At 43.5% G+C, this 24,116-nt stretch overlaps 2 protein-coding genes across 2 annotated transcripts in view; both read right to left on the bottom strand.

Annotated features, from left to right (window-relative positions):
- pxnb (paxillin b) overlaps positions 1–17,370 on the bottom strand; it is a 45,132-nt gene extending 27,762 nt beyond the window's left edge. The window contains exon 1 of the mRNA XM_084315547.1: positions 17,230–17,370. Within this exon, the coding sequence (XP_084171673.1) occupies positions 17,230–17,242 (13 nt within the window). The 5' untranslated portion in view covers positions 17,243–17,370. The remainder of the gene's footprint in view (positions 1–17,229) is intronic.
- Positions 17,371–17,781: 411 nt separating this feature from the next.
- Positions 17,782–19,995, bottom strand: ctu1 (cytosolic thiouridylase subunit 1 homolog (S. pombe)). The gene is made up of 3 exons (XM_084315645.1): positions 19,847–19,995; positions 18,869–19,369; positions 17,782–18,727 (listed from the first exon to the last, which is right to left on the bottom strand). The coding sequence occupies exons 2-3, from the start codon at positions 19,362–19,364 to the stop codon at positions 18,192–18,194; spliced, it is 1,032 nt and encodes a 343-aa protein (XP_084171771.1). The 5' UTR covers positions 19,365–19,369; positions 19,847–19,995; the 3' UTR covers positions 17,782–18,191.
- Between the last annotated feature and the right edge of the window lie 4,121 nt (positions 19,996–24,116).

The following is a 24,116-nucleotide window of genomic DNA, read 5'->3' as shown; positions in this document are numbered from 1 at the left end:
TTAGAGCATAGCGTGGTTAAAGGAACAGTCAGTGTGCTCCAAGGAAAGATTCACTCAGCCTAACTTCTAAACTCACGAATACCTGTGTCAAGTACATTAAATCAACAGTGAATGGGAACATTGTTGAGGAAGCAGGTGAAAACGTTATTATCCCGTGAGGGAAACTGCTTTTCGTCAACAGCAATGGTAGGGAAGATAATGTATAAAAGAAAAGTACAATAGATAAAAGAGGAACAAGCTCAGTTTTACGCACAAGTTTCCATACTGACGGACCACACTGACATATCTACAGGAGTCAGCAGACAGTAGGATATAAGTCATAATATTGTCTAGAGAAATAGGCGTCAAGTGACATTTAGCATTTAACATTTAGCAAGTCCTTGTGGACAAGGATCTAATCAAATCGTCAACATGGCATAGACTACTCCAGGGTTATCAATATTGCCCAACAATACAAAATCTCTGGTAAACGGTTAACCAGGCATAGACGATAGTCAAGTTGCTGCTTCTTGCCATAAGGCTCTGATGACGACAATAGTAAGAGTAACCCTTTCATGTCTATAAACATCAACGGCCGCTCCATCAGTCACTAGGCCGAAAGGCACATTTCCTTAAATCATTCAGTCAACAAACAGTGTCTGTACTCACATACCAGTATTCCACCTGACGTATCCAGTAGCCAGGGGTATGTGTTGTGTGTGAGACAGAGGCTGGTGGTGTGAGGGGCAGGGGGTAAGGCTACACGTCTGATGAGGGCGTGGTTTCACACAGACATGGTTAATGGTTTTACAACCCTAGTCCAGTCAACACACCAGGACATCCAGTATAAATGTACTCTTGCTATTCTGCCTCCAAGAGGATCCTATCCGGCATCATTAGTAGGAATACAACCAACAGGCTTGTAGTTTGTTGTAGCCTAACTCAACAAAATAAATCCTGTTGAAAACAACCACTAAAAATCCCCAGAGAGAATGCTTGTAATTAACTGTAACACAGACCTCTAGGAAGTTAAAATTAAATAGGGTAGGTTAAATGGGTAGGTTGTGCATTACTGGCTTTGATAATTTAGAGGTGCAGTGTTAATTTAGACTGAACTGCTTTCAGTATACCCCTGCACCATTTACTTCCATCTAAACTGCTTTCAGTATACCCCTGCACCATTTACTTCCATCTAAAGGACAGAAGTTCCTTCAGGCCACAGGGAGACCCTTCTCGTAAACCAACTAAATGTATTCTGCATAAACCACATGGGAGCACAAGCCTATTTAAAGCTGTAAGCTCAGCAAGTAGACTCAGTCTGTTCAAATGTGCTGAAATATCACAACCGAGCAGCTCAAAATAATCTGCACCTGGCACTGACATGCTAAACAAGGCCTTACTGAAGTTGACATCATGCCTCATAAAACAAAGCCTCTGAAAAAGAAAAGAGATCTCAACTGCTTTTGGCACAACCATAACTCCTATCTGCTTCAGTGACCTTTAATCCTTTAGTTGGTCAAAGAATTTATTGTCAGTGTTGTAGAAAAAAATTATAGAAATGACACATTTCAAGACTTGTAAATTATGGGTGATGTATTCCTGGGAGGACTTTTGTGACCTCAGCGAAGGCTGTGCGACTGTGGCTTTCCAAAAGCATCCTAGATGCACACAGAATGGGAGCTCCCCACCAAGCACACCCCCTGCTGACGCTATGTCTGTGACGCAAACATAGGCCCATCAACCCCAGGACAGGAAAGTCTACGCTAAATAAAGTATTTAAATGGAGCGTTTAATTGATAAGGAAATAGGCCTACATTCATCATTACTTTAAGACAAACTGCCGTGTGGCTCCCAGCTCATTAGATTAGACTTACACTGAGGAGGACAACATTTTTACATGTTGTGTTTGTGTTATGCCCCTAAGTGTAAAGCACATTTAATCTATTATTATTATTATTATTATTATTATTATTATTATTATTATTATTATTATTATTATTATTATTATTAATTATTAGCCTGCTAAACCTTGGCCTTTCAAATATATTTACTAGTGAAATTTAGGTGCATCAGTTTGATATTATCACAGAGGTTTCAAAAGGGAGACAAACAAAGTCGTTCTTCAGTTCAGTTGAGTTATTTTTTATTTCGGGCTTTGGACACATAACAACGGTCATTCCATAAATCACCAAAGTTTTACCAGCTGCTATTGCAGCATTGTCCAATTGTCCGAAAAGGGCTAGGGAGAAGCACTAGGCTTGTCGGGCCCTACCCCTGAAGACTTACGTTTCATTTTATTTTTTTATTTACATACATACATAGTAGATACATATAGTACACATTACAGTACACATGCAGTATATTATGCACTGCAGTATATAATAGTATATAGTACATAATAGTATTAGTGTATACAGCACATATATAATGTGATGTGAGATATATAGTACATGATATATACAATATAATACCATAATATAATAGTATATACTGCAAATATAGTTCAATATAATATACAAATGAATTATAATATGATTATATAATGTGATATACAGTATCATACGTATTTTATATATATTTTTAGTAGGATAGTCAATGTATTTATGGTTGTTTTGTATGCGTTACCACATACCTCTGTGCAGTAATGCAGGTAAGGCAAGATCATTGCACAGTACAGAGTGTGCAATGAGTTGGGATTGAGTACATGTCTCACCTTACTAATAATTGAGATGCTCTTTGCCATCTTAGCCCTCACATTCTATATGGGGTTTCCAGCAGAGTTTATGGTCTAAAATCACTCACAGGAATTTATTTTCATATACTCTTTCTATTCTATTATTATTTATTATCAACTGAAAGTCATTCTCACTTCCTACAATGGGCCATGTGGTTTAAACAAGGTGTTGCATTGGCAGCTTAACTCCATTTCCATCCAATTCCAATTGGCACAGATTGGAATACGTCATCTTATATTCAGTATTTGATATTGTTTGCTACAGGCCATAACGTATTGTATTAAGGATGCAATTCATTCATTCATTCAACTAGGGCTGCACGATTTGGTGAAAGAGTGCGATTGCGATTATTGTGTACAATATTGCGATTGTGATTGCGATATAATAAATAAATGCTGTCATGAGTCCAATTGCTTGGTTATCAAGGAAAATGCAGAGATTAGGCCTACTGGTCAAAAACATACAAACTTAACCACATGCGATTTTAATATTTAAAGAAAATAGGGCTGTCAAAATTAAAATCTTAAAATCTTAACAATTAATCACGTTACCCTTTGACCCCATCAGCCTTCCATTGTTACTTTAACTACCGGTTACTCCCGGGTGGCTGGTGACGTGTTTGTTTGTTTGTTTGTTTTCAGTTTTGATGTACATTGCAAGACGTTCCACGCAGAGTTTCAATTACGATTTTGTCTTCCCACGATCATGAAAACAAGATAATCAAGGCCCAAACAGTAGTTTCAGCTCGTGTTGAGAGGGAGGAGGGAGCCACAACATATTTCTCCAGTTATTTTAAAACGGCTTTGTTAACTTGTAGAAGATGACAGAAATGCAGTCTTTGGTCGAGAAGAAAGGTAAAACAAAAGCATTGGAGCGAGGATGATAAGGTCCAAGACTGGGTTGCACCAGTTTGGCGTTAGTCATTACTAAATTCAAGCATTTAGTATTTACTAAACCCTTAGTTGTTACTAGCTAGTTTCAAATGAGTGGTGCAGTGCACCACAGCAACTTACTTATCTTAGCTAGTAATAAATACCCACAGGTCATTTCTATTTGTTTTGGTTGTCTTAGCTACCAACGTTAGTCATCTTAGTAACAGTTAGCTAGAAAACGTCCACCACCTTAGGGGTATGTATGAATATTTAGTAGTTACTAAGCTCCATGTAATAACTAGTGTGAGTTGTGCAACCCATTCAAATGTATTAGTGACTAAATCTGGGAGGTCCAGTCCAATAATGAAGTGATATACAGGGGAAGATCTCCAACAAAGGCTCTAGAAATAAATGTCAGTGCAAATCACATCTCTCTGCCAGAGAGGACCACCCAACCTTATTGTACAGGATACAATGGTGAGTACTATAACTATCACAGGTGATAAATCTGAGTGATATACAGAATCCAGGAGCTTAAGAACAGACGCAGTAGCATGTCTATAAATCACATCTCCACAATCCAGATAGAAAAACTGATTCAACAATCCCCTTTCTGCTAATCACAGATAAGTTGGTTTTGGTTATGGCACTGTATAAGCATTCTTTTGCGGCAGTTTACTGACATGATTGTCTATATGGTATCTAAATGTAAATGTATCCTTAAGCCAGATTCCAAGATATTTGTATTCTGTAACTCGTTACTCGCTCAATGTAAAATCCATTCACAGAGTCAGGTCCATAAATATTTGGACATCAACACAATTGATAATTTTGGCTCTGTACAACACCACAATGGATTTGAAATGAAACAATCAAGATGTGCTGTTTAAGTGCAGACTTTCATGCAATTTAATGAGGGTATTTACATCTAAATCAGGTGAACGGTGTAGGAATTACAACTAGGGATGAGCATGAGTAATGTTTTCCCAGATTGGGTACTCTAAATCTGGGAATTTCAGTACTCGAGTAGTGCTCGAGCAATGGTTTATGGAAATCTACTTTTAGAATGCATCTTAAAGTGCATGGCAGCAGCAATATTGTACAGAGTCACACACACACAACCTACCAATTTTATTATGTCTTGCTCCGCAGACATAATGCACAGCAATATACCGATGCTTAATGCATATCGTCAGTCAAAACAGTCAATGTCAGTTAACATCTCTCCACTGTCTGCAACAGGTTTATCCGCTTCTTCTTTCTTCTTTTGATCTTTTAGATAACGCTAAGCAAAGAAACATTTTGCGGTGATGTTTAGTGTACTATCCATGCTCCACAGCTTCCTGCAACAACTCACACCTTGTGGGATTTCAGAGCAAGATTTCAAAGCGAGTCGTGTCTTTCAGTGGCACAAACAGGCACTTTTGGTGGACATATTTGGTGGTAACCAATCATTCTGGAACAACATCCTATGAACAGGCGGTCAGGTGGCGTAGCGGAGATTGTGCTCGTCACCAATGCAAGAGGCTGCGGTCTCGACTCCCGGAGAGTCAGCATTGCCTTGGCTCGGGCTGATCGCTATACTAACTCGTTTGGCTGAGTTAAGGGGAGGGGAGCCGTGGGTGGGTCCTGGGCGTTGTGGACAGCGACCCCTACAGTTCGGTCGGGGCGCCTGCTCAGCAAGGGTAGGATCTGGAGAGAGGTAGTGCGACCTTCCACACGTTACACTCTCCCGGTGAGATCTGCGCGGCCAGGCTGGCTGCCGGCTGGCTGCACATGCGTCGGAGGAAAGCATGCGACACTCTCCGGCCTCTCGGACCAACAGTAGGGGAAAGTGCCCAACAACCAGGAAGGGGTTGGGAATTGGCATAACGACTAACAGTGGGATGGGAGAAAAATCGGAAAAAGGAGGGGGAAAAGATATATATATATATATATATAAAAAAAAAAAAAAAAAAAAAAAAAACATCCTATGAACAGATGAGAATAGTATGGGAAGAGAAGATTATAGGAACTGCTCATGATCCAAAGCATACCACCTCATCAGTGAAGCATGGTGGTGGTAGTGTTATGGCGTGGGCATGTAGGGCTGCCAATGATGTGATGTGACTGCTGACAAAAGCAGCAGGATGAGTTCTGAAGTGTTTCGGGCAATATGATCTGCTCATATTCAGCCAAATGCTTCAGAACTCACTGGACGGCGTTTCACAGTACAGCTGGACAATGACCCAAAGCATAAGCAATTGACTTGCTGAAGACAAACTGAAGAGAGAATGCCCCAAGAACAAGCAGGAACTGAAGACAAACTGAAGAGAGAATGCCCCAAGAACCAGCAGGAACTGAAGACAAACTGAAGAGAGAATGCCCGAAGAACAAGCAGCAACTGAAGACAAACTGAAGAGAGAATGCCCCAAGAACCAGCAGCAACTGAAGACAAAATGCCCCAAGAACAAGCAGCAACTGAAGACAAACTGAAGAGAGAATGCCCCAAGGCATAACAAAAAATATTGTTTGTTTCCTGTTGGTTGTCAGTTAACGCCATGGGTAGGTAGGGAATTTATTTAATTAAATTTTTTTTGTATTCTTTCCCACGGCGACTATGGATAGGGAATTTCTTTATTTAATTAAAATGTTCACAACAACATGGATGCATGGAACTGAAGACAAACTGAAGAGAGAACGCCCCAAGAACCAGCAGGAACTGAAGACAGTTGTAGTAGAGGCCTGGCACTGGCAGATCATCACCAGCGGTGTTAATTTTGTCAATGATAATAATGACTAAATATGGTCATCAACGAAGCTTTTTCCCCTGACGACAACGAGACGTGACGTCACGTTAACACTTTCAGTGCCAGCACGATTTAGTGCTTGAATGCCCACCATCCACTTCAATGTTAGCGTTAATAACGCCTAATCTATGTTTTACATTATGGCTATGTGTCTAATCTGCCCGTCGCTTATCAATGACTCGTTTTCCAGTCAACATTGTCGAAGCGGATTGTTTTTTTATCAGTTCATTTTCGTTTTATAGCATTTTGAAAAGCCCTCGTTTTCAAGGAAAATAAAAAGATTCCATGATAAAAGACGTTTACTGGAATATTCTAGAATACACAAAAACGTCATTTTTCTGCCCATTTATGAATCGTTTTCAACGCTAGATTATCGATAGTATATGTGCACGTATGCACGCTGGGGCCGCGAGCTGAAAATCGATTATCTGAGTTCCTCATCAGCGATCGCGCACACACACAGGGGACACGTTGATATCTCAGCGAATACAACTCTGATTATCCCAAGACTGGTAAAATAGATTCCTTACCTCAGATCAGATGTTCTCCAAAAAGATCATTCCAATTCCTGATCGCCATTCCAAAAATCAATCACTACTGTCTACTATCGATTGGCTACTGTGAATATATATTCCAGGCCGATTCCCGTCCCGCGATGAGTACGGTTGTACTCGACGGACAAAAGGGAATGTGTGTGTGACGTGTGTGAAATTTGTACAGTAGGTCCCAGTGAGAATTGCAATCAGTGTGTACTGTGTATTTATTTACACTATCCTATTATTGCTTTGTTGATTAAAAAATATATAAGCAATTTAAATCAGAATATGTTCCATTCCATGTCTGACTATTTCTGAATCTATTGAACATTTCAAGGAATGTTTGGTTACTATTGGGCTTCTAGCCTTCTACTGAACTTATTGTGAATCAGCCGATAGGGTTTTGGCTAGGGATGGGAATTGATAAGATTTTCGATACGATTCCATTATCGATTCCCTTATCGATTCCTGATCATTTAAATAAATAAATTGGAAATGCAACAGAACTAAGCTGGTTAGAACAACAACAGGCAACTTGACATTACAGATTGTCATTTATTGTTGGGTCCCCATGTCAGAAAAATACAAAAACTGTAAAAATTATTTAACTATACACTTCTATATAATAATGTCTTTGAGATTCTCTTAAACTAATTTATTTATTCGTTTGAATTTTTTTATTCTTAAACTAATTTAATCTATTGAATAACGACCTGTTCAATACAACTACAGTTCAATATCTTAAACTAATTTAATCTATTGAACTGTAGTTGCATTCAACTGGTTGTCATTCCCGTCTTTCAGAAGACCAGCGCGCGCCACACACACACACAGCTCCTCCCCCGCTAGCCCCCACCCTCTTCTAGTCAGCCTGCTGTTCTCTCTCTCTCTCTCTCTGTGTGTGTGTGTTTGTGTGTATAGTATACGCGGAGCAGCGTGTATGGAGCAAGGTTAGCTCTGCGCGGCTAACGCTAGTTTACCCCCAATTAAATGAATGACTAGGTTGCAAAGCATAGTAGTTTTCACTGCACATAGAAGCAGTCAAACAGCGGGATCATTTCTGGAGCATATGACCAAAACCCAGGCAATTTCAAGCCCTTAACACTTTGAGTGCCAGCGACATGTTATGTCGTCATTTCATGCCCCCCGTTGAGTGCAGACGACGCGAATTGTCGTTTGATTTTTTATTAGCAATCTGAATTCATATTTCATCAACGAGTCTCCCGTTGGTACAGCAGCCCCTCTAGGAGCTCCGATGGGAAAATACCGCCCCCTATCGTCTATCCCTGTGTAACTGCAGGCCATTCGATTAGACTGGTGGATCTGTGGGGGGAGAGCCTACTGGCTCCACTATGCTGGCGAGGGATCTGATGACGAGGGAAGTGATCGCGAGATGGAAAGCAGCCTGGAATATATTTACAGCAGCCAATAATCAATTAATAAACGCGATCGATATTTGGAATGGCGATCAGGAATTGGAATAATCTTTTTGGAGAACATCTGATCTAAGGTAAGGAGTCTATGTTACCAGTTTTAGGATAATCAGAGCTGTCTTCCTCCCGTTTCACCCTCTCTCCTCCGTCGGTCCTGCGTGGCCAAAAGGTCCTGCGTTGACCAAAAAAGCTGAAAATGCTATAAATAAAATCTAAAAACAAAAAGGGTGCCTATATATGACCAAAGGCCTGTCTAAACATATGTGTTTTTAATTATTTTTTAAAAGAGTTTTCTGAGGGGGCAGTTCGCAGGTCCAGGGGGAGAGCATTCCAGAGCCTTGGTGCCGTCACCTCGAAGGCTCGATCACCCCTTGTTTTTAGCCTGGACCTGGGGACCACCAGGAGGTGCTGATCGGCTATCTGGTGTAGGGATGGATGAGTACAGTGATGTAGATAGGGGCCTGACCGTAGAGTGCTCTGAAAGTAAAAGTGAGGACTTAAGTGAATTCTATAGTGTACTGGGAGCCAGTGCAGGGATGTCAGAATGGGAGTGATGTGACATGATTTTTTTTACCTTGCGAGTAGCCTGGCTGCAGCATTTGACCATTTGTAGTTTGTCTATGGATGATTTAGTGAGACAGGTGAAAAGTGAGTTGCAGTAGTCAAGCCTAGAGTAAATAAAAGCTCTACAAATAAAATGTACACTCCAAAATGTACACAGAATGGCGTGAGAAAATAGTTGGCCAGCTTCAGAACATGGATTACTTTTCAACCACGACGGATTTGTGGTCAAGCCGAACATCGGAGCCATATTTAAGTCTTACAGTGCATTACATTAATGACTGAAGTTGTGCAGTACATGCTTGCAGAAGTCGTACTTTCCAGATGACCACACAGGTGAAGTAATCGCTCAAGGCCTGAAGGAGGCGCTGCATTCCTGGGGGCTGAGAGAAGAACGTCATGTCTGCATGACAGCGGAGCCAACGTTGTCAAAGTGGACTCGACTCCAGTGTTTTGGGGGGGAAAAGTGAAAACATTGTGATGTGTATCGTTACGTATATCGCAGAAAAGTCAGGAAATATCGTGATATGATATTTAGCTATTTAGGCCATATCGCCCACCCCTACCTAAGACCAATTAGCGCATATTGCAGATCATTAAATGAGAGTTGCAAATTTGGAATTGTTCTGCCCCGATTCTTTGCCTGAGGGGAGCTGTGTTGAGTCTTATACAAAGATGGACAAGGGGCAGTGGTCTGAGGCGGCGGTTACACCTTTCGTTTCATTGTAGATGAGTTTCGCCGCAACGTGGCAGCCTTGAGTCACACTTTCGTTTTTGTCACCTGGGCACAGTGATGTAGTACACTGCCAAAGCAGTAGGTGGCAGTAGGTGGCGAACATGAAGGCAATTTCAACCAATCAGAACTTGAATGTGCTGCCAATACACTTCCTGCAAAGAACATGTCAACAAAGCCGGGCTCCTATGGGCGCCACCATCTTTGTCTATTTTACCCAATGCAGCAATTCTTTTTCAGCAAAGTCTAATAAAAGTGCAATAAACAAAATGGATACATTCACTGTGTGTTCTGCCTGTCATTTGTTGATGAAACAAAACTAACATCAACACAAGTGACCACCAAGAGCGGATAGTTTAGTCTAAAAAAAGATTGGTAGCTACAGTTAGCTGCATGCTAATGCTAACGTCAATGGAATATGCCATTATAACAATATAGCATTGTGGCTAGAAGCTAACGTTAGCTCACGCTAGTTAGCCAGCACCAAACTGATGATATCGGGAACTATCAGTAGTTAGATAACATTAGAGACAACGCTGTGTGTATTAAACAAAAGGTGAATAGATGACTGGGCCATTTTGTTTAATGCTTGTTAAGTTGAAAGAGGAGCTTGAGCTAACAGGGTATGATAGCTAACGCTAGCTCATGTTAGCCAGCTGCAGTGCTCATGCAATCGGTAATGCTAGCAGAATGAATGGATGTAAACTTTATTTAACATATTGCATAATGGGTACAATACAATACGGCTCAATACAAACAATTGTTAAGGGAATGCAGACTGTTGTAGCTTGGACTGGGGTCCTTATAACAATAACTTGACAACACATGGTAGCTGCAGCTATTTGGGACACGGAGCTATGTCCCAAACACACACACACCCACTGTTGTCACCGGAAGGGCACGCAGATGGTATCTACTGCGCATGGGCGTTTTCGCAACAACGGCTCCGTGCAGACTACACGGCTGTTGTCGGCGCGTTTTTTAGGGGTTCTCCAAAACGCAAACACAATTTAGCGTTTCAGCCGTATCCACCAAAAAACGCATTTCTGTGTAAAAGGGACATGAAACGTATTCAAAAACGTATGAAAACGAGCACAAAAATACTGTGTGTAACCCCTGCCTCAGAGTCAAGCTGGTTAAAAGCATTGAGAATGCAAACAAGCACTGTAAGCCAAGTCACGGGCTAATCTGTTCAAAGTACAATCATTTACTGACGACATCATGACATCATGACTCAAGACTCTGTTATACAAGGATTTTGAGGAATTATTCTGTAAAGATATGACTGAAGCAGAGACAAAAAGCCTACGTTCACAATCCAAGGTTGAATTCATGAGATCTAGATCTTAGTGATCCTAACAACATGCTGCTATTACAGAAGCCTACACACATCGAGGGGGAAGCATCTGAGGCATAAATAAGGCTCATAATGTTGAATAAACAACAATGAGTATGTGCTGTGAGCCTGTGGGTGCATTGTACATTCTTGCCTGTGTGCCTACCCCCCCCCCCCCCCCCCCCCTTTCCGGGCCCTGCCACAGTCCTGCAGTCTTTATCTGATGGGCGGGAAGGTGCGTCTGGGAATTCCAGACATTCCTCTGTCCGCCTCTGAGAAGAAGGGGGGGGAAAGGCCGCCAGGCAGGGACAGAGATAAGGTGGCATGAGGTGGAGGTGGTGGGGAGAGTCTGGATAACTTCACATCAATAACATGACACTAGCAAACCAATAAAGAAGCCTTTTTTTTTTTTATATAAAATGTACTCCAACCGAACATGTTCTACTTATTCAACAGGATTATAGGCAGCTAGGCAGAGAGGAATGTGCTAGAAAAATAACTGACAAACAAAAAAACAAAAACATCTGTCCGTTGAAATTCGAAAAATACAGTGTGGACAATTACAGGACCAATTCCTTTCCGCAAATTACAGCATGCTTTGAATTCCAGGATAAGGGGAGATGTCAAATGTTTTTATTGCCTGCTCCCCAGTGAGTCGGCGGTGCGGCCCAGGCAGGCAAGCAGGCAGTCTAATCTTTCCTATTAAGATGCGGAATCTAGTGATGGACCCCAAGGTCTGCAGCTCACCTGTTTCTAGCCAGGGGAGCAGAGAGCAGAGCTGGCTTCAGCCCCGCAGAGAAACTCAACACCGTCAGGCCGGCCCAGACATGATATTTATAATCAAACAAGGGAGACTGGGGCCTGGGAGAGGGGTGGTGGGAGATATACCAGAGAGACTGGCAGGGGGGGCTGGGTTGTGAGAGAGAGAAAGATATCAAGGAAATCTAAGCTATAATTGACCCTTCTCAAGCCCGCCCTCTGTTCTTGATGTTTGGACAAAGTTTGTCTGCGATTGGAGAATCAAGAAAATAGGGCGGGCTTAAGATAGGTAAATTAAGTCCCACGTCTGTAAAAAGTAATACTGTAGAAAAAGAGATAGAAGGCATACAAGTAGTGACGGGTCCTGTACAGGACAACTATGAAATAGATAGAGCATGACAAACACTGCTAGAATTAGGGCCTCCATTCCCACTGGGGCCATCCATAATATATTCACTTGTGGTTACTGTAAAGTGTCCACAAAATGGAATATGAATCACAGCGGGAGGAATGAACCCTAACAAGTACAGAGAATAAATGAGGTATGGTATAGTAACCAAAAGACAGAAAAATCAGATATTGGATCAGGATGGGGGTCAGTGACTTCAAAATAAACACACCTAAAAATACCCACCTAAGCAGACCCTGTATCCGAAAGACGACACCCCCCCTCCCCGAGAGAAGGCTGCTGGACCAAAATAAAAAAAATAAAAGTACTTCCCCACAGACTGGTAAATCAGATGACTGTGGGGTGGGGGGGGGGGGGGGGGTCTGAAGACTATTCTGACACCACAGTCACTGAGGACATAGTCACACACACCCAGTCATATGTTAGAGAGGAGTCAGTGGGTAGTCTATTGTAACAGATAGTGTAACTGGGAGGGACGGAGTGGAAAACCTCTCGCACACAGAGAATACTTGTTTCTTTTCTCCAAACAACACTGACCTGACAACACCCACCCGCCCCTTCGAAAAAAAAGGCGGCCATCTTACGGACAAAACAAGGGCCGCCGCCTGCCTGGTGCATCCGCCACACTGAGCTCTTTGAACGTGCCCTAGGATTCCCCAGCTTGAGTAATGTGGGAAGAATCCAGCAGGCACTCGGATTCCTGCTCCATTACTCTCTGACCCGTCAGGAAAATAATCAGCACTGTTCTCAAGGCCGAAGAGCAAGGGAGCAGAGGAGACAATGCAGCGTGGAAAAGAGGAACAAGAGAGGGAAGGCCCCTGCAAGTTAAGGGACTGTTGTGTGACACAGCATTTTGCAGTAGAAACTCCGTTTTAACAGCAGGATTGCAGGCTGAGTCCCCCCCCCCCCCCCATCCTCTGTGTTTGCCGGCCTTCAGCGCTGATTCGGCTCATTGTATTCTCCTGTTTCCTCAGGATGTGGGGCAGGGTCTGTTGCCTAAGCGATGAGGTCAGCCATGTAGCTCCCTTCCCCAGACCTAGAAGAGGATGGGTGTGGAGCCCGGGAACAAGACTGATTTACAGTCAGGAGTCCCTCCCTTCAGCCTTTTAGCAGGCAAGCCCCACTCAAACACACTGGGTTAGGGGCGGAATGCGTTTTCACTAACCCTTACACAGCTCTCTAGGGGTGTTGATGGCTAGTCTGGTAACACTAACTCCGTAGTGAAATACATATCTCGCTTAAGCCTGTCTGAGGTCTTGAGGTATGCTGTGTAAACACGGTAAACATTTAAGACTTCCACACTTCCATCTAAGCCAACTCTCCCGTTTCGCTCCAAGGGAAGAGGGCCATCCTTGACAAGGAATCCGACTAATTAGTGTTAGTTAATTAGGATCAATGTATATTCTATGAAGAGCCTGTTTAACGGATGTTTAACAGCGCTCTTCTTTGCAACTCTTATAATCGCCCTCCTGTTCAGTGTTAACCTACACCGACAGGGAACAGGGGTCTCGGCAGCGGACCGGGGGTCACTCACCTCACCACAGACTCAGAGTCAGCTTGAATCTCACAGGATCCTGAGGAATTCACACAGAGAGGAGAGTGGTGGTGGTGGCTTCACACTTCAAACATCAAACGTATCAGCAGGACAAGCCCGACTGACACTAACACTGTGAGTCACGTGTGGTTAAAAAGCCACATCTGGGAGAGGCTTCAGCCTGGAGCCACAGCAGTAATGATGGCGACTCAAGCCCGGGCCTGGCTGCCTGCCACCTGGTCTTAAAGGGAAAAATCCACCCTAAGGGAGAATGTACAATGTACTCACCCAATGACCTTGGACGGTTATGTCAATACCTAGAAACATTAGACTGTTGGAACTGTTTTCCCAAGAACAAGATGGAAATCAAAGCATCGCGATTTTAGTTGATTAGGCTATATCATCAAGTGATACTTTTTGGAGTTGGTCAATCAAAATCGAATGTGCATTAGACTGCACTTTTTTTTTTTTTTTTTTTTTTTACCAAATGAGATTTATTCAAAAGTTGGGCTTGCAACTCTGAATAAGAAACCCATATATCCCAATATAATCATGATGCCATTGTTGGGACACATTGAGCCCATTGAGATATGTAATGTGATTTTGGGCTATACAAATACATTTTACTTAACTCATTCCATTATTTGCAGTCTATGGAGCAACTCCCGGATTTATCTATCGATGACATCATCACTAGAGCATTGTCCCTCTGGTGTTCAGCTTAAGAAGAAACTTGTTCATATTGAAAAAAAAATTAGGGTGGATTTTCCCTCTTAACTGCGAGAGATGGATCAGAAGAACCTCCTGGAAAAGTCAGACTCCAGAGGTGCCGACTGATCTAAAGTCACTCCCACACTGCTCCAAGGAATCCCTTTTGCTCTTGAGGAGCGAGAGACACGACCAGATGGATGTACACAGTCACACTCACCAGCAAGCCAAGGAGGAAGAGGGCTGTTAAGGTTAGGGTCAACAGTGGGGGGTATGATTATCAGGTTTCCAAAGAGCTCCATGTAGGACCCCCAAGTTATCCCAAAGCTAGAGAGAGCACGAATTCACTGAAAGGAGAGACAGTTTTCTCTCCAGGGGCGGTGTGGTGGTAGTGGTAGTAGTAGTAGGAGGAGAGTCATGACCCAGTGAGTGCCTTAAACCCTGACAAACAGTGATGTTAGACATTCCACTGCAGCCTCGCCCCCTAACTCAGCCTGCTGTCCTCTCTACTTAAGTGAGACTGCAGGCTCCCTCTTTCCACTAACAATCAGCCCTTTCACTGTGGCCTGAAGCAGCTTTAGCATCTAATGTGCCCTGAAGGTATTCTCAGACCAGGCCCAAGCTCAAATGTGGCTCCTCGTCCTTCCACTTAAACAATTCAGAAACCCCCATTCTACAACATTTCTATTTTGGGACATTTGTAATGTCCAATTGGAGATGGACATCCACCCAGACTACTACAATTAAAGATGGACATCCACCCAGACTACTAAGGACAAATTAGGAAAAAAAATACGTTTTTCTTCCAAATGTAACCCTGGTTGGTCCGGATAGATTGAGCAAACAGGCCACCTGATAAACTGTAAAAGCTCATTTAGGAGTTCAGAGTTCAGTGCCAACATGGGCCAAGCTTGCGACGAGTCTTGACACGCTGACTGGTCAGTGAAGTAAGAAAAAGAAAAAGTAGACCAAAAGCTATATGGCTGCATGGGACTTTCCACTACAACCAGTGCCTTGTTCAAATTCTAAAGTGGGATTGAGAGGAGGTGAACCACCACTCAAGACTATGAAACTAGACAGTAGGGCTGAACATTTGAGAAAATATGATACTGCAACTTTTTTTTAGCAGATATCATTTTTAAAGGTTGAGTCTTTAATTTAGGAACTACTATTTTTTTTTCACTTTTTCTCCTCTTTTTTTCTATTTTTCTCCCATCCCAACATAGCCGTGCCAATTCTCCCCTCCCCTGTCTTGAACGTTGAGTGACGTGTAGGAGGCTCACTGCCCCCGCCATTTTCCTGTTTCTGCTGTGCAGGCGCCCCAACCGACCTGTAGGAGTCGCTGTTTACAACGTCCAGATTACCACCCATCGACTTCCACCCGCTAACTCTGCCAATTGAGTTAGTATGATGGCCGGCCCAAGCCGGAGGCAACGGCGACAGCCGGATTCGATACCGGTGTCTGGTGACGAGTGCAATGTCCGCTGCGCCACCCAGCCGCCCCAGGAACTACTATTTCTGTAGCATATTGAGGGAGCAAGTAAAAGCATTGTGTACTGCTCTGACATCGTGTTTCATCTATTGATACAACAGGGTCGTCACCACTGCAAGATAAAGAAGAAAAACATTTAAATAAAAAATATTTACCCCAATTTAGGCCCAAAACATAAACTAGTCCCTGTGTTTAGAATGATTGATTTGATCATAGTAGGCGGCCTATACAAATAAAGTTATAAAGAGAACTAACTAGCCTGACAACTTCCACGGGCTAGAGCCAAAACAGGCACAGCACAGCAGTGGAACCAAAACCAAATTAGCAATCACAGCTACAACAAAATGCAGATCTGAAGTATTGGTAACAACTGGCTTAACAACAAAAGAAACAGCAATACACCACTTCAAATAATATAGATATAGGCTATGACGGCACTGATGTGCAGAGTAGCATTCAAGGTTTGAGTTCTCTCATCCATGTGTTCCCACTGATTAACAATCTGCATCACATGTAAAGGAAAAAATGAACTGGCCTTTTGTGTAGACCAGCTGGAAGACGTAATGTATAGCCTCTCAAGTCTGTAGCAGGGGTCAAAGAGCTCATAACACAGAGCCTACCAATAACTGCAGACTTAATATTTTATATTTAGGTCAAGCTAATGTAGGCACTACAGACATACCAGTGGTGGCATAGTAAGTTATTCTGGCTCTTGTATAAACTGGAGATACAACAGCTACCACACAAAATGCCAAGCCAAGGCCATGGCTAGACCCACATTGAGTAGTCTGGTTGAGTTGGCCTGTTGAATATTCCACTTTAAACTTAAAGTCAGAAAAAACAACAAACGTTAATATGGAAAAAGCTTGAGGAGAAAATGTAAGGTAAATGTATTCTCCCTATAGTAGTGGAAATTGTAGCTAGCCAAGTAACGTTTATTGCGTTAGTTACGTCTAACGTGCATGGGGGAAATAACATTAACATACATTTAGTCAGATTCGAAAGGAAATAGTAACGTTATTAACATTCAATGTTCAGACACACAACTATTCAAAAGAAATACACTAGTCAATGATTATGCAGAGAAAATAAAGTGGGTACATTTTGAATAACGTAAAAAATTCAGAACAGACCAGCCATGGCGTGGAAATAAGACATAAGTAACGTTGTTAACCTGTCTCACTGCACCAAGTAATAAGGATCCCAAGCCAAACGAGGCCCTTTTAACTTGTTGCGCTCGCGACGCGCTAACATCTTTTCTGCAGCCTCGTCGGACCTTCTCCAACCAGCTTTCCGCTAAGTATTGCGGCATTGTGAAAAATCGGATACGATGAAAAGAAAAACACAACTTACCTAAATCGTCCATTTTTCGGGACTGTTTTTAACCGATGGAAATTTGTTTTAGTAATCTTGTGGCTGTTTCCAGTGCCCGCGACTTCCATACACAACTTCAGGCGACTGCTGTGCAACAAGTTGATCAGGAGTAGAGTAGCCCTCACGAGCGCGCTGTGCCCGTGTGCTTCACGAGGGCGCGCGACCCGACTACCAAAAAAAAAAACGTACGAACTCAGTGACTACTGACCTCTAGCGACTCGTGCCAAAACTGATACTTTATAAAGTAACAACTCCTATGTATGTAACATATAACCAGGAGTACAGTATATCAAACAATATAATAGCTATTGCTTTCTCAAAAAATTCTGAGCAAACAAACTGGTGAGTAAATTGGTTAAAAATTCACCCAACTAACGATGAAAAATCTAACCTAACGCTAAAATGATAGATTAACCTAAACATGACAAATTTGGATGATGTGGTAAGAAAATAAACCTGTTGTCACTAAACGGTGAATGTGAAGTCAATTCACACAGTATAGATAGACTAATGAAGAGAATGTTTGGGACAATATGCATACCTTTATTTGATACAAAAAGATTAATCGCATCTGAGTTTCCCCAACATAGTTACTTTGTTATACATTCACAACAAAGAAGACTGTAATAGAATGAAGCATCGCAGTTAACTATTAAATGTGCCAATTTTTTAAATGATGCAAGACCCTCACAAGACCTTTGATAATGGTCATATTTGTGATATGAAATTATCTTAGAAACTATGATGAGCAGACCTTTCACAAGAGATCCATCTATACCTTTTCATTCATTATAAGATTGACATAAAATCTAAAATCATTCATCATCTTTTGATTCTCTATTAAAAAAAATGGTTCGATAGTTCAAGCAATGACTGGAAAATTAAATAAATTCTTTCTCGCTATATTTCAGAGTCCTTTTTACAATAATAATAGATCATTCTTAGAAGTCTACAGCTTTGAACTTCCTCTCCTCCTCTTTGGTGAGAGGCTCCTGGGAGAGGATTTTGCCATGCAGGCGGTGGTGTTTTCCTATGCCTAGTTTAGGCAGGCCTCGGTTCAGCCCCTCCAGCAACACACAGGATTTACAGAGTGCCTGGCTGGAGATGTAGCCACATCGGCCGCAGGTCCCCTGGACAGGCATCTTCACCCCCTCCCGCACCGACAGGTTCTCCCCAGAGTGGATGACGTCCATGATGGAGCTCGGCCGGACCGCCTCCAGGTCCTTCAGGAAGGTCCGGGCGTGCCCACGATAGGCATTAGGGGAGTAGATACACTCGGTAGAAAAATAGTCCAACTTTTTGAAGTAAGCATAGAGTACAATCTCTTTTTCGTAGGCATACTTGAGGGGCTTGCAGCGGGGCACAACCCCATCACCCTCGCTGGCCGTCGAGATGGCAGTGCACCGGCGTAGACGGGCTATATCCCCTCGCAAGACATTCATCAAGACCGTCTCTGCCACGTCGTCAGCATTGTGACCTGTGGAAAAAAAGACATTAGTGACCGTACCATATTACAACAAATAAAATGTAATTCTTTAAAGATTTAGGCCTAGACTGCTTGTTGTAATGGCACCTAATGGTGAGGTTGAAAATCCCCTATGTTTCTGTTAGGAATTACCTGTGCATATCTTATCCACCTTAAGCATCATGGCTCCTCTGTCTAGGGCCTGCCTTCTGAACACTCCACAGAAAGTGCAGTTGTTTTTTAATCCAATCTGCTTCACTATAGCGTCCATAGTCCACCCATACAACTCCTCATAAGACACAATCTTCAGTGGCAGTTCGTACTGTTGCTGATTTCTCTTCACCGTCTCCAGGGAGTCGTCCCTGTAACCGGTGATGCCCTCATCCACGGACAGCAGTATAAGTTGAAGGCCGTAGCAGTATCGCTCATTGAGGACCTTCATTACATGTGCAAGCACCGTGGAGTCCTTCCCACCGGAAGCACCGATACCCACAGTCTCTCCTGGTTTGAAAAGCTGTGCTGCTAAAATCGTCTGATGCACCTCCATCTCAAAGGCCCAGAAGAAACATTCTTTACATAGGGAGTGGCCGGTCTTTGGACGTCTCAGCACTGCACGCTTCACAGTACAGCTGCTACACAAGACAGGCATCTTGACTGTTGGGAGAAATCGTTTTTGAATAAACAATGAAATGTAGAGAAATGTTGTTGAATCATGGTCAACAAAACAGTGAAATGGTGCAATTGGAGTTCCATACAGTAGGTACTACTAGTCAATTAAATTACTGCCAGGTCGTGAGAAAGACTAAGTTTGACTTTTGTTTGGTATTTTCTGGGTCTCTGTAATTCAGTAAGGACCACAATGGATTGGAAATACGCTTTTACTTGTATTGTGTATATTGATCACTGTTTAAAAATGTGGATGCAAGTATCGAATCAATTCAATCAATCATTCAAGCTATAACGTTATACAAACGCTGTATTTACACTAACTCTAAAGTTATGACCAGTAGCAGGATAATTAAAAGATCAACAGGCATTCAACATAGAATGTTGTTAGCAAGGTTGGTAGCTAGGCTAACGTTAGTGAAGTTCAAACACCATGGATTTCCTTTAGCCCAACGTTAACGTTACCTGATTTTCCAAGGACACTGTGCTTGGATTGAGGATATCTGACAGCACTCGAAGTGAAACGTGTACACCTTTTTTAAACCTACTGAAGAACGAAATAAAATAGCATATTGCTACCTCATGTGTAACCCCAAATTTCTAAGTCTGTTGTAACTACTGCACTTCCTCTATTACACAACCGGAAATGATGCACCTCGAAGCATCCGCAGTGCCACCTATGGGTTGGAGTCAAAAGTTGAGGTGTAGTCTGACGTCGCTTTGGACCGCCCCGCGAACCAGTCTGACGTCACTGGGATTTATCATTGGGAAAATGGATTATCGGCTATTGTAACAATTGTGCGGCATGGAAATTGAAAAGCTTTCCATTTTTGCACAAAATGAGTTCCCTTCTATGTGTGCTCCTCTCCGGGAGAGGCATTTGTGGGAAGAAGAAAGAATAGGAGGGAGCCAAGTCTTATATACTCCCAACCTCATCATCATCATCATCATCATCATCATCATCATCAAACCTTTATTTGAATAGGCAGGTTAATTAAGAACAAGTTCTTATTTTCAATAACGGCCTATTTGGGGGTAAAAAGCCCCCTAGGGGAAAGGGGATGGGGGATAAAATAAAATAAATAAAAATAAAACACAAAGGAACATTATTAAAAAGGCAGGACATACATACAGAGCAACAACTGAACTAAACAACAACTGGCGGACAACAGAACAATAGTGGCAGCATGGTGTTAGCACATGGAGAAACATCTACATGAGTGCTCTAGGGAGTTTGTTAAAGTTTCCTTAAACAATCTAATTGAAATAAACGTTTCCATATTTAAGGTTTTTTGTAGTGTGTTCCAGCTATCTGGCGTAGACTGTAGAAGCTCCGCCTATAGTGCCCTCCAGTGGACACAGATATATATGCAGTCATGGGAGCAGTAGAGGACAGTTACAGTTAGTTACAACCATACATACACCCTCTAGATTCAACACTCCCACTTATGGTTACTTAGTACACTGTATGAATGTGAGAACTGGAGTCTGGAGCACAGCCCAATTGCTGAATACACGAGAAGAGAAAGGAGCGGTTTCAAGGGTGTTTAATGGAAATTGAGCAACACAGGAATTGGGGGGAAAATAGAACGGGGTTAATGTTCTGTCCTGTGGCTGCCACGGCGGCAGTGAGCGAGCAAGCGGTCCTGGTGCTTGTCGGGGGAGCTGCTGGGTGGCAGCGGGTGAATAGGTGTTCCTCCTCGGGAGTGCAACTCCCGGACCACGTAGGCCGGGTGGTCGTCTATCACCAGCGGAGGAGGGGGCTCTGGAGCAGGGGGAGACAGGGGACTGGAGACCACCGGTTTGAGCTGGGAGACATGGAAGGAAGGGTGAATGCGCATAACAGAGCGTAGGGGTCTTGAGGGTGTGTAGTTAGAGACCATTGACCGGAGGTAGGTGGGAGCCGCTCCCTTCGCCGCACGATATGCCAGGTCGAGGGCCTTGAAGCGGATTCGTGCGGCAATGGGGAGCCAGTGCAGGTCCCTGAGAAGTGGGGTGACATGGGCTGACTTCAGTAGGTTTGAGATCAGGCGGGCTGCTGCGTTCTGAATGAGTTGAAGAGGCTTGATGGCAGTGGTCGGAAGGCCAGCAAGCAGTGCGTTGCAGTAGACGAGGCGGGAGATGACTGTTGATTGGACGAGGAGTTGGGTGGCTTCTTTTGTCAGGAAGGGGCGGATCCTTCTGACGTTGCTCAGGAGGAATCTTCAGGTTCTGGTTGTCGCTGCGATGTGAGCAGAGAAGTTCAACTGGTCGTTGAGGACAACACCAAGGTTCTTGGCGGTCGGGGACGCGGTCACAGCTGCATTCTCGATTGTGATAGAAAGGTCGGTCAGGGGGGAGGATTTGGCCGGCAGGTGAAGCAATTCTGTTTTGCTTAGGTTCAGTTTGAGGTGGATGGTCGTCATCCAGGCGGAGATGTCAGACAGACAGGCCGAGATCCGCTCAGAGACGTGGATATCTGAGGGAGGGAAGGCGAGGAAGAGTTGAGTATCATTGGCATAGCAATGATACGAGAAGGCATGAGACGTGATAATGTTACCCAGAGATTTAGTGTAGAGGGAGAAGAGAAGGGGTCCTAGGACCAAGCCCTGGGGGACACCCGTCGGCCATTTCTGTGGAGTGACCAGTCCTGAAGCCTAACTGATTAGGGTCTAGGAGGTCATTCTGTAAGAGATAATCAGTGAGTTGGTTGGATACAGCACGTTCAAGTGTTTTAGAAAGGAAGGAGAGAAGAGAGACAGGACGATAGTTGTCTATGACGGTGGGGTTCATGGTTGGTTTTCTTATGAGCGGTGTGACTCTGGCTTGTTTTAGGGAGGTGGGGACCACCCCTGAGTTAAGGGAGGAGTTGATGGTTGCAGTTAGGAATGGGAGGATATCTGGTGCTATGGTCTGGAGGAGTGGGGAGGGTAACTGATCCAGCTGGCATGAAGTCGGACGGTTCGACATTACCAGTTTCAGGGTCTCGGCGTCTGTAATGGGAGATGACAGAGTGAAGGATGAGGTTCTCGATTTAGTATTTGGAATGGGTGGGGGTTGGGAGAACGAGCTGCAGATGTTCTCCACTTTTTCCTCAAAGAAGATCGCAAAGTCTTCGGCAGAGAGAGAGATGAGGGAGGAGGGGGTGGGGGGGGGGGAGTGAGGAGGGAGGACATGGTAGCATGCAGTTTGCGTGCTTGGCAGAGGCCTCGATCATATGGTGAAAGAAAGAAGGTTTGGCAGTAGTAATGGTTTTAGTATGAGGACAACATGGACTCTACCGATCAACATAATCATTTGGTAAGTAGGAAATAGGGCTAGGGTTCCAAAAATCACCCAGAACTACCCCTTTAACTCATTCAGCGCCAGTCACGAGAAAAGTCAGGTTAACCCGCCAACCGTCTTTTATTAGCTATATCCATTCATTTTTCATCCATCCAGCCTGATGTTATCATTGGGAATGGGTCTGAGCTTGCAAAATGGCAAATACCGCCGCCTACGCCTTCCAGCCGGTATTGCACTCTATTAGAAATGGTGTAGTTTCTTTTCTGGGCCGATCTGAGCCGTGCGGGCGGGGTTTAAATACTCCGGTAGGACTAGCGTTTACAACGTTACATCTGCGATGCTGCCCCCCCCCCCCCCCCTTCATATGCAATGCCGGGCAATGTTGGACGGACCTCCATGAGCAGTATTTGGAATGGCGATCAGATAATTGGATTATTTCTTTTGCATTACATCAGAGACCAGGTAACGACTCTATATATAAAATCTTGCGTTGATCTGATATTTCTTTCTACCGCGATCGAAGCTGTCTGTGTGTGTGTGTGTGGCTGTTTACCGTTGAGTGCAGGAGGTGGCGGGGGGAGCGCCGCGCTACGAGGGCCATTTCATGTATACACAAGGAAGGATAATAATGATAATCTAGTGTTGATTTCAGGAAGATTTGATAATCAGGCGAAAAATTTCAACATGTTGTGTATTCCACTAAAGGGCTATTATCGTGTCTTTTCCTGGGATTACTAAGAATCACCAAAACTATACTCATATTCAAAACGGTATAAAACGGAAATGTACGGATGAAAAAACATTCTGTTTGGTGCATGTTGACTGGAAGCAACTCACTGACAATCAACAGTTGTATTAGACCCATAGCTATAATTGTGAGGATTGGCCCATTCCCGCCACACGCTTCAAGGTACTGTGAGGAGGATTGGCTCATTGCCACCACACGCTTCTAGGTCAAGTACCAATTGCCGTCACGCACCTGTCGGTTGTTTGTAATCAGCGCCCAGAGCCCTTCATATACTCGGGTCTTTCTGTCAATCGTTGTCGGGTCGTTTTGGATTTCCACTGCTACTGCCTGTTCCCTCCGTTGTTGTGCCTCGTCTGTTTTTCTTCAGGACGTCCATGGAAGTCGCCGCTGTTGTGTATCTCTATCATCCGTTGGAGCTGTGCCTCGTTGCCTGCTTTGCGCATTTGCGCTTTGGTGAGTTTTTGGAACAAACCTTTTGGATTCTCTGTTTTCTGTGTGTTTGGATAACACTGAAGATTTGCCGTTTTTGTTTTGTACTGGACTCAGCTAAACTTGTGTGTTGGTAACACTGAAGATTAAGTCATGTGTGTTTATACTGGACTCAGCTAAGGAGGACTGGACTGCCTCTGTATTCCGTTGGCTTGTTTATTGACCACTCTCTCTCTCTCTCTCCGTTCCTCCCCGAGTTGGATCCTGGAGTAGCTGCAGAGCCGCAGAGGCAGT

The sequence above is a fragment of the Notolepis coatsorum genome (genome assembly GCF_963971535.1).
Source record: "Notolepis coatsorum genome assembly, chromosome: 1".
Classification (NCBI taxonomy): Eukaryota; Metazoa; Chordata; class Actinopteri; order Aulopiformes; family Paralepididae; genus Notolepis; species Notolepis coatsorum.
Note: the sequence above shows the minus strand (reverse complement) of the source record. Positions and strands in the feature narration are given on the sequence as shown.

Coding starts and splice junctions, on each gene's coding strand:
- ctu1 (XM_084315645.1), bottom strand. CDS start 19,364: ATGCCTGTCTTGTGTAGCAGCTGTACTGTGAAGCGTGCAGTGCTGAGA. Junction 18,728..18,868: donor GGTGGATAAGATATGCACAG/GTAATTCCTAAC, acceptor TTTTTTCCACAG/GTCACAATGCTGACGACGTG.